At 41.0% G+C, this 10,414-nt stretch overlaps 1 protein-coding gene across 1 annotated transcript in view; it reads left to right on the top strand.

Moving 5' to 3' along the window:
• Window positions 1-1,727: 1,727 nt before the first annotated feature.
• fbn2b (fibrillin 2b) overlaps window positions 1,728-10,414 on the top strand; it is a 67,335-nt gene continuing 58,648 nt past the window's right edge. The window contains exons 1-2 of the mRNA XM_069522006.1: window positions 1,728-1,872; window positions 5,147-5,467. Of these exons, the coding sequence (XP_069378107.1) occupies window positions 5,289-5,467 (179 nt within the window). The 5' untranslated portion in view covers window positions 1,728-1,872; window positions 5,147-5,288. The remainder of the gene's footprint in view (window positions 1,873-5,146; window positions 5,468-10,414) is intronic.

The raw sequence follows: 10,414 nt of genomic DNA, 5'->3' as shown, positions 1-10,414 counted from the left end.
AAAGTATTTATGACCCATGTCTGTGTGAGACAATTCAAGAGTCCCTGTCCTCAGCACACTATTGTTGTCCCCCAAAGAGGAGTCCAATGACAAACAAGTCTCCACTCTGACAAACAGAGGTTCTTCAGACTTTATGGTGCTCAACTGTTTCTGTTAAAACACAGGCAGACAGCCAATGGGGAGAACTGGGACATTTCCCGTAGGCCTATTGGTTGTTTTGGCCTGTGACCAGTCAACTATAGAACAGTGACAATAGCAAACAGGTATGAGATGACAGACCTTGTAATGTACGTCCCTACTGCAACACTCACTCTTGTTACATGCCTACATGTCTTAATATTCAATATCTTTTCTACCACAACTACCTGAGCCTGATGTTGCACAGCTCATGTTTGCACACCAACCGCACATGCCTGCATGTTATTCCATCAGCTGACTGTTGTTGCACCTATCCCAACCATATATATCTCATTTTTACATGTATAAGTTTCCTTAAACTGTATTTCTTTCTGTAGAAAGTAAATTCTTATTCTCTTAAATTCTTTTTTTGTCTTATCTTTATGTCAAGGAGAGTCGTAGAAAGCTTCACATCATATTGTGTAAGGTCGGTTTATGTGACAGACAGAATGAGAATTAGTTTTTCTTGGTGATGTATAAAGCATTATGCTTCAACAGACTTCACATGTAACTACCCTCACCTTCGGAAAAAGTCAGTGCATGTCCGAAAGCAGCTAAAGAGTCATACTGGATCTATGGATAGTAGATGTGGACCGGAGCAAGTGTTGGGTCAAATAGTTGCATGGTGTATGTAGTAGATGTCTCTCTACACAACCTTCTCATTTTGTTCAAATCAAAAAAAGACCCTCCCTTGTAGATCCACACTGTACCATTCTTGTTGAGAGCGGTGAAACCAGCACAGTGGGTAGCAGCATCTGAGATGTGCTCAGCTGTCCTCACCAATATAACACCCAGATGGCTACTCTCAATGTTAACTTCCTATCAGCACTTGTGGCAACAAAGCACAAGGATGTGTCAATCACAAGCAGCAGTGGGCCGAGGCAGTAAACAGCAGAGGACTATTTGAATAGCAAGCGTAAATCTGACACGGTGTGTTGGAGTAACGCAGTCTTCATGTTTTGCTGTTAACTTAGTTTATCAAATCTAATAAGACTTTACTTGTATAGCGACTTTTGTGCAGAGTTGCAGTAATATAAAATAAAAAGATTAAATGACTAAATAGAATAATACAGAATATAATATAATGGATAATGAGGACACTATGCTAATAGAGTAGATGTTTATTAATATATATATATATATTGAGTGCTGAGGTTCTGGAATAAGATTTGATTCTTAATTTCTATGAATCTATCGCATAGTTTTTATTTTTCTTCAACCAACAGCATGACAATATCACCTTTAACGGATAATGTTAATTTCCTGTTGAGTTTTAACTGTTTGCTCTTTTTCCTCGGCCTCATGTTAATGCAAATGTTTTTAGCAATCACCAGAGATCATTTGCTTTAGTGTCATCACTCAGGAAGCCCGCAGGAGTGTTTTTCTTCTCTTTTTTTGGGATGATAGTGAAGCCATGTTAGCCTCAGTGTGAAGATTTAGCTGCTTTGGCCCCTGTTATAACAACTCTAGGAGTCTTGAGGAATGTGGGTATGTCCTGCAGTCCGTTCCTCCCCCCCCCCCCCCTCTTTCTCTCTCTCTCTGTGTCCCCTCCCCTCTTTCCCAAACAGGGCAATTCCCTAACTTTTCTCTTTTTCTCACAAGGCTATAGTTAAATATTCCATTCTGGGGAAACATATCCTGTCTCATATTCCGACTCGGGGCTCCTCGACGCCAAGGCACTCCAATTGTTGCAAGGTACCGTGCGCATTACTGATCTCCTGCCACTAACAATCAACTTATCAATAGGTTTGATGGTGACTATTGTTTCAGAAGTCCGTTGTTTTACGGGACATTATCTCTTCGTGCATGTCTGTTCCTTAGCTGCAAGTTTAACATGCAGAGAGGTGGATGATGAGCTTACCATGTGTTCCCGTGAGCGTCCAAGCGCGTAATTTGCACCTTTTACCGGCTTTTTTGGGGGAATCTGCGTGAAAAAAACTACCGATAGACTGGTCAAGTTTTACAGTCTTATTGCTCTCGCTGACGTTCCGATAGTCTGGGATAAGTTTATTTCCTGGCGAGTGAGGCGCACTAACAAACTTTTTCATCTATTAACTCGCGTTTCTGCGCACAGGAGCTGTTTTGCGCTTTTTTCCTCCATTCATAAAGTTGTTGTGACGCGCAGAGCTCGTGTCTTTGCTGCAGTGTTATGGAAAAAACTGCATTTGTCTTTATGTCAACTTGAAATAGACTCATTAATGTACAGGGTTATACTGTGTAAGTAGAAGTGTGTCTCTGCTCGAATCCACTGCAAATGTATTTTACTGTGTGGTTTTTGCATTTGACATAATCCTTAATATTAATTTACTGATTTAAAGTTGTGCTTTTGGATTATTTAGTTTTAATATTATAATTAATATTATTTTATTTATATGCTCCAGTGTGCAGATGATTCTTTGATAATACAGGATAGATGGAAGCTTTACCTGCTTTACTTTGACAGCACCTCAGAGGGAGAAGTCTCCTTCTCATTAATTGATCAGGCATTTCTTTTGTTCACCATTGATCCCGCCTCCATCTACTTCTCTTCCTTCAAGCAGCTTCACCTAGCTATTTCTTGTCATGATTTAATGTATAGAACTTGGCCTTGAAGAAGAATAGATGTAGATATAAAAAAAAAAAAGATTTATCAAGGGGTTAGTTAAGCCTTCACAAAGTAGTTGTTCCAGTCATATATTTTAATGCAGTTATTTTTGTTTGAATTAAATGGGGAAAATTGTTTGTGGGGTAACTAGAATGGCACTCAGTAGAGTCCATACCTCCGCAAAGGCCAAAGAGTCCACTCAAATTCTGTCAAGCTGCAACGCAAACTCGTAGACATCAGTCTCGTAAATGTGGCAGAATTTTTTCATCAAAATCCATGAATTATATCCTGGGAATTTGATTGGGAAACTGATTCTCGCAATGTTAAAGAAAATAAATAAGAAAAGCTGGATTCACACCTAAAGTTTATTTCTTATTCCCTGACCCACGACCCAAACCTTCCAGCAAGATTCGTTAAAATCCATTGAGTAGTTTTTGTGTAATTTTGTTCACAAACAAACGGTGAAAACTTAATTATGGACACATATATTTACATTCATCTCTTCCTGTCCGGAATATTCTCCTCCTCTCTGCGTGCTCTACAGAGTCTACTCTAGCTCCCACTTCCTTTAAAATTAATCTCAGTCAGTGAGATGTGCACAGGGCCATATATTTTTTTTTATTTTCCTTTCTTTGTCCAGCCCAGATAATATGGTGGGACCCATGGCTGGAGTGCTGGAGGGCTGGGTCTGCTGAGGTTATATATCAACAGGGGCCCACAGTTCACTCTTAAACCTGTGGTCTATAATGAGGTGGAGAAGAGAAAATAAACCTCATGGCTGGACCCTGAATGTTTCACAATTTAATATACGTTAATGCAGTTTGGCTGGGCTTGTAAGGCTTAGTGTATGCTTAGTATGGAGTTAGAAAATGTGCAATAATTAGATTTAGAAATCCATATTGTACATGAAATTGCAGTGGGGGGTGATTTTTGCTTGTTTAGGATCAGTAACTGTTCTGGGAAGTATTTGAGAGAGAGTGATTTGAGCTACATGATTATCTTTACATCACCGTTTAACTCTTAACTCTTGACCAGCCTCCATCCAGTCTGTCTCTCTGGCGCCCTCTAGGCAACAGCTATGATTTAAGGCAGTAAGTCCCAACCTTTGAACTCACATTTTGCATATATGCCAGATATAGAGTTTTTTTTTACAATAAAAGCTAACTTTAGAGAAAAAAGTAAAACTCAAATAAATGTAGCTTCTCATGACCCCTGATATTTATCTTCTTTTCTTTTCCGGGGGTTTGACCACCAGTTTGGGAACCACTGTTGTTGGGAAGTACATCAGCTTGATGGATGGAGGCTTGAACATGAGAAAACTGATACACAATCGTTAGACCATCGAGGCTTGTTGCAGTACCACACAGGCCAAAAACAATCTCACTCCTTAGACACATTTCCAAATGTATATTTCTTTATAATTTATGTGATGTTTTGATGATATATGTAAGATCCTTATTATCATCCAAATTAAAGACGATAAACACTTGACATTTAGCTAACATTGGATCATAGACACCGTCCATCTACTTTCAACAATTTCCCAACTGGGATCAACAAAGTTCATCTATCTATCTATCTATCTATCTATCTATCTATCTATCTATCTACTTTTTCCTCTGTAGTCTGCTCTCAGTACACACAGTATTTGTTGTCTGCTGTGATAACCACTTATGAGACATGCTTTGAAGTGAGTACAGTGAAAACAGATTGCTGGAAATTGGGATTTAAGTGTCTCGTCTATTTTCTCGCTTGTTCGCCTTTATTCACGAGCAGCTCATATGTTTTCTCTTTTCTCGATATAACCACCGATGGTTTGGTGTGTGCTTCTCACAGGGTTTTTCAAATTGGAGAATGTGTGAGGATGATTTGAGCAGCATAACTAGGGGTAAAATCAATTTGATCCATAAGATCAGTGATTTTCCAGAGGTACTTGGGGCCCAGGGGGGGAACCTCTGCCAGGAACTAAATTTGGCAATCAAACCAGGTCAGTACATGGCAATGGTGCAACTAAGAATGCTTTGAAAGTTTACATTGTTAGTTAGCTCAAATATCATTGGTTATGATAATGGATAAGTGGCTAAAATAGCTAAAGGTAATGGATCGACAGTTTCTGCTTGAAATTGATGTAATATGGATAAATGGTTAAAACTTTCAGCGTCTGTCACTCCAATCCAAGTCTAGACTTTACCAAGCTGCATGACAAAAGTAGCCACTCTGATATCTTTTATGATGCTAAGTCACCCACCTGACAGGGCTATGGTGGAACTTATGACAGAAAGGTTGGGGAACCACCGTGTTAGACGAGCTGAACCACTCTTTCTATGTCCAATAAAGATTTAGTGTGTTTCTTAACTTTTATCTCCTCTCTTCCTCCATCTACAGCCCCATCTCTGGCGTTGCACAGCAGGATTGGATCCAGGTCTAGATCCCTCTGCTCAGCCTGGGTCCATACGGTGAAGAGAGAGTCAGAGAGTAAGTGGTAACACGGAGGCGCTGCTGGTCGGAGGGATAGCCAGACGGACCAATGGGATCAGGGAATCTGGCTCAGATGCTGCTGGGATGGGCAGCGGTGTGTCTTGCGGCAGTCCATGTGGCATGTGAACAAACTGGGAATGGACCTTACCAAGCGAGCCGCGTGACCAGCCCCGTGGACCAGAGAGAGGTGCAGCGGGTCAGACGCCGTGGCCAGGAGACTCTAAGAGGGTAGGGATATGTCTTTGTCAAAACCCAAATAAACAGCATTGCAGTTTGGTATTGATTTGGTTCATATTATATTGTAGAAGTATTCATAAGAGCAGTGCTCAAATGAGGAGAAGTGCATTAAGTTTGGTTTTGCATACAAAACTCAGAACATTTGTTGCTTTATCCGGAGAAGAAGGATTTTAAATATAAATGACTTTCCCCTCTCTGCTTTCCTGGCAGCTCTCTCTCAAACTGCTGTGCTCTCTGGGCTGTAGCCAAGCTCGCCTTATACCAAATTATGCTGCTGAATACTACCACATTGTTTTCACAAAAACAGCACATGCTCAACCTTAAACAGGCTGCTTCGCCACACAGAAATCTCCCAATCTGTTTACAGCAATTTGGCATTTTCATGGGAGGAAAAAAAGCATCTCATCTTTACATCTCATGAAGAGACGATGAGAGAAGAGCATGACCCAAGTGTATAAGTTAAGCTGGAGAAAATAGTTCAGGATGGCTGAGGGTAGATCTCTGGCCCCCTGGTGTTTGAAGTGGAACCAAGCGGTGGGGAGAATGGTGTATGTGTGTGTGTGTGTACATATGAACATATATGTGTATGTTTTTAAAGGTGTTGTTTATTTGAGTGTCCATATGTGGACTCCCCACATCCAGTGAAATGAGCACAAGGGATCACATCACCTCTCACCAGCTGCAACCTCCCCCATCCCTGCCTCCCCCCCCCCCCCCCCCCCCTCTCTCTCTCTCTCCTGCTGCCATCCAGCTCTTGCACTAAACACCATGAATTTGGGTGTGGGATGTATGTCAGTCTGCAGCAAGGACTTTTCACTGTATATTTCGCTACAAAACAAAGAGTGTTTTGTTGGGGCCCCGTTTTCAGTGTCGGCATCAGTTATTCCAATCATACTCCCATCTGTCCCAGCTTACGGCTCCCTCAGTGCCAAGCCACAGGAAATGAGGTATTCGTATCACCCTGGGGTGGAGGGGGGTATGAAAAGGGGCATTTGTTTCATCGCTGTAGGTGACAAAGCAGCAGCATGGGATAACAAGAGAAAAGGACAGTATAAAAGAAAGGTGAAGGAAATACGGAAATGAGGTGAAAGAGATGAAAACGATGGTGGTAGTGATAGTGACAAATAACCAAACTCTGTGAATTGTATTATCGTTGAGACTTATTAATAATGCACGCTAAAGCCCATGTCGAGTCTAGAACTGGTGTTTTCTCTCCAAACATGCTCAGGGAGGGTTCCCGCTGCGTAGTGGAAATAGATTTGACTGCCATGCCATTCATTTTGCTTAATATGGTAGGCATTTGTCCATGTTGAATAAAGAAAATAGTCCTATTGAGACATTATTCCAAAGAAGATGTCTCATAGAAGAGACTGAGCGAGCATGGAAGCCCTTTAACATTTACTGTTCACAGCCACCATTATCCTGTCTGCTGCATCAAGTGCTCACCGCACCACTATTGAGGCAATTGGCGTTCAACTGGATACGTTAAATGCATGATCTGACTGAGCAATAATTCACATTCACAGTTGGTCCAACAGACAGTCAAGCGAGTGGCGGGAGGAGAGAGAGCAAAGAGAAACCAGGAGACTCCGCACAATAGGGTATTATTCCCATCAAGTAGTGTGTGGTTTCATGAGAACAAGAAACAAAAGCCTGCAGACTTTTTCCATTACATTGTTAAAAGTTCTGGAAATGCTACTACTGTGTTCGGGATGAAATGCTCATGCAGTGATCGTGTTTGTGCACTTAAGTAAATAGGTGATCAGAATCTTTGTAAATCAGAGTATATGTTAAACACCACAGGCTTCAGGCCAAGATGAGTGCCCCCGAACTGAAACTGTTAGACATCTTTTTTGATTATTTTCATTGGATTTCTAGGCGTTGCCTCGTAACTGTCACTTGAATTCTTCTGAGACTTTTTAAAGTGACCTCCCCTTTGCTGTTGTGAGCTGGCCAGAGCAAACAAATCTAATGTGTTGAATTTGTTTTCAGTAACCATTTGAGCGTCGCTGGCTGAGAACGATCACAGTTCACGGGAATTTGGGTAAAATTAGTCATCTAACCACTGCTGTGCTGAAGCCTCAGGGTGACGAAATCCCATTTGTAATGACTAAGTTAAGTGTTGTGGCTGTTGATAAGCCTTTGTGTGGTGTGGGCCAGATGTTTTGTACACAGGAAGCAGTGAATTTTAGTGTTCATGACAACTAACTAAACAACATGCAAACCCAATGCTTGTGTCTTAACGTAATGCTTTCAGCTAAAGCCTTGTCCATCAGTTTACAAATTATCGCTGTCTAAATGAAGAAGAACACAAAAACACATAATGTGCCAGTAGGTGGCGATAAAGTCTACATGCGTCAGATACCAGTGAAGAACTCTGTGGTCCGAGTAATATTGGGCGGGATAGATGCCTGTGGATGCTGGTAATGGGGCGCGGTAATGAAACGGTAATAAACTTGTAATTTGACCTAGCAGTGCTAACCAAGTGTAGAGAATATCGTTATCTAGCTGCCATTGTTGTTGTTGTTTCTGGCACAAAGTAACAGTGGGCATGCATGAGGTAAGATGTGATGTCATTGTTTTTCCAAATGCTCCTTTTCTCATGTATACACGGATATGCAAAAAACAGTTTTTGAAAAATCTGCACTTTTGAAAACTTTTGAAAATCTCAGTTTTAGTGACTCAAAACGCTGTTTGCGAGTGGACAAGGTTTGTTTTTTTTGTGCTAAATATCCACATTTGTGTACAAGGTGTAAGAGTTGTACCAGTGAACTGTCAGTAACTGGTTTCTACAGTTTCTCTTTGTGGGAGATGGAGGGAGGTTATTTTAATGATGCCCATTACACTGGCCTTGGGCTGCGGTGTAGTGTTTATTTGCTGGCTGGAGCTCTGTATCCCCTGCTCTGTCTCTGGTCGTGCCTGGTCTTATGCTGACTGACTCTGATTTATTGGCTCCCACACTACAGGCTGGCACCAGTCCACTCAAGGGCAGCATCTGATCAAAGTTTAGCCTGGCGGGCTGCAGCGTCTGCTTTACCCGATGGATGATTGAGCGTCTGGTTGGTGGAGAAAGAGAAGGAAAGTGTGAGGCAGAGACGGAGAGTTTTAGCTTTCTCTCATTTTCTTTCTAATGTAAGAGTTAAACATTCATAGTTTAATCTCTCGTGTTGAAGAATCCAGCCAAGTTTTTTCTGTTCCAGCCACCCACCTTATTAACTTGGCCCCGCTATTCTCTGTTGAGGAGAGGCGTTTTTTTTGGAGGCTGACACTTTGGCTGACAGTCAGACCCAAAGCAGAGAATCACATTCGGTTACTCCAGTCCCCTCCAGTTTAACGTCAATACCACCCCAATGGCCTGGATATGTTCCTCTATTTATAGTCTTGCCTTGGCATGTGCAGAATTTGAAAGGGAAAAGCATTTCCCTGTTTTTCAAAGTCACGGGACAAACTTCCTTACCTCAGAGTGCTTTGAGGACAAGTAAGGGAATAAAGAGCCACAAAATAGCTGGGGAGGAATTTATATTTGGGACACGTGAAGATTCGCCAGCTTCTCGATTTCTCTTTTATGTGCATTAGGTTCCATTTTAGGTTTTTTATGTGTCTGTGCTTTATACTTACTGTATGTGCAGGGTAAGGCTGAGCAGTAAAGGCAGGATTATCTGGGACCACTGATTGGCATGTGGTCGGTGAATAAAGTGGTTTCTATTTAATGTCAGACTGGATAAAAAAAAGGTTTTGCCATGGGTTTACTTCCCACATTTGGTGCTGCCACACACATCGATGCACACACAAAAAACAAACACATAAAGGCATTACGCGAGCTTATTTATTTGCAGAGCTGTGTTTGATTTACAATTATTTCTGTTGCCAATCACAAACAATATTAGCTCCGCAACAAATCGTCAGAGTCTAGAAAGGTCTCTGCGTTCAACACATGTATTTTTCATGGAAAAGAAAAGCAATCAATCTCCTCTGGGGTTTGTATTGTCGACCACAGTTTAAGTTAATATAATATAGAACTTAATCTCCTGTTGTTTCTCAGCCAGAAGAGTCATCTAAACAAACACAGCCAATTCCTTCCTCCACTACACAGCCAAAAATCTCTCACTCTTTCCCTCTTTATCTGTTTCTCAATTCAATTCACTTTCAATTCACTTTCAATTCACTTTCAATTCTCTAGTGATGAGTTAAGCAGGAGAATATTTTGCCAGGACAAGAAAGTACCTACTGTTTCTCATCACTGAGGTGGGAAGGACATTTATGCGACGGGTCCGGTTATTATCCTCGATTAGGATTTAACAGTTAACATAAACCAAACTCAAAAACTATTTGCACTGCAATTTCTCCTTAGTTTTTTTTCATTTTCCCTTCATTTCCCCTAATGTTTACCTCCTTTCTACCTCCTGTCCTTCCTTTCTTCCAGGGCTTCCTTCAGCTGCTCTGAAGCATGAGCAACTTATGAAAATATATGAAATATTTACCCTGTCAGTGAAGGAATATGACCTTTCTTCACAATGAGAACTTAAACATTTGATATGTTTGTATATATTTGTATATTTTACCACTAATTGCAAGGGGGTTATGTTTAATCTGCATTTGTTTGTGACTACGTAAACACTACTTGACCGATTTCCGTGAAATTTTGGAGGGGTAAGACATGACCCAAAGAAGAACCTATTCAATTCTGGTGTGGATCCGCATCAGGGGGCAGATCCAGGAAGGACTTTCTTCACTTACTAACAATATACTGAGATTTTTTTCAATGTTTTCATTGAATCCTCAGAGAATAATTAATCGATTAGGATTTTTTTTATTTTCACGTTAAGGGGACAGATATTTATGTGTGCGAGCAATTTGTTGCAGATCCAAATAAAAATCTGGATCCAGTGAATTTAAATTTCATAAGAGGACTGTTGGGCCTTGACGGAGGTATATACT

This window comes from Paralichthys olivaceus, chromosome 3 (genome assembly GCF_024713975.1).
Source record: "Paralichthys olivaceus isolate ysfri-2021 chromosome 3, ASM2471397v2, whole genome shotgun sequence".
In the NCBI taxonomy this organism is placed as follows: Eukaryota; Metazoa; Chordata; class Actinopteri; order Pleuronectiformes; family Paralichthyidae; genus Paralichthys; species Paralichthys olivaceus.
The sequence above is the reverse complement of the archived record's forward strand: the minus strand, read 5'-3'. Positions and strand labels throughout refer to the sequence as shown.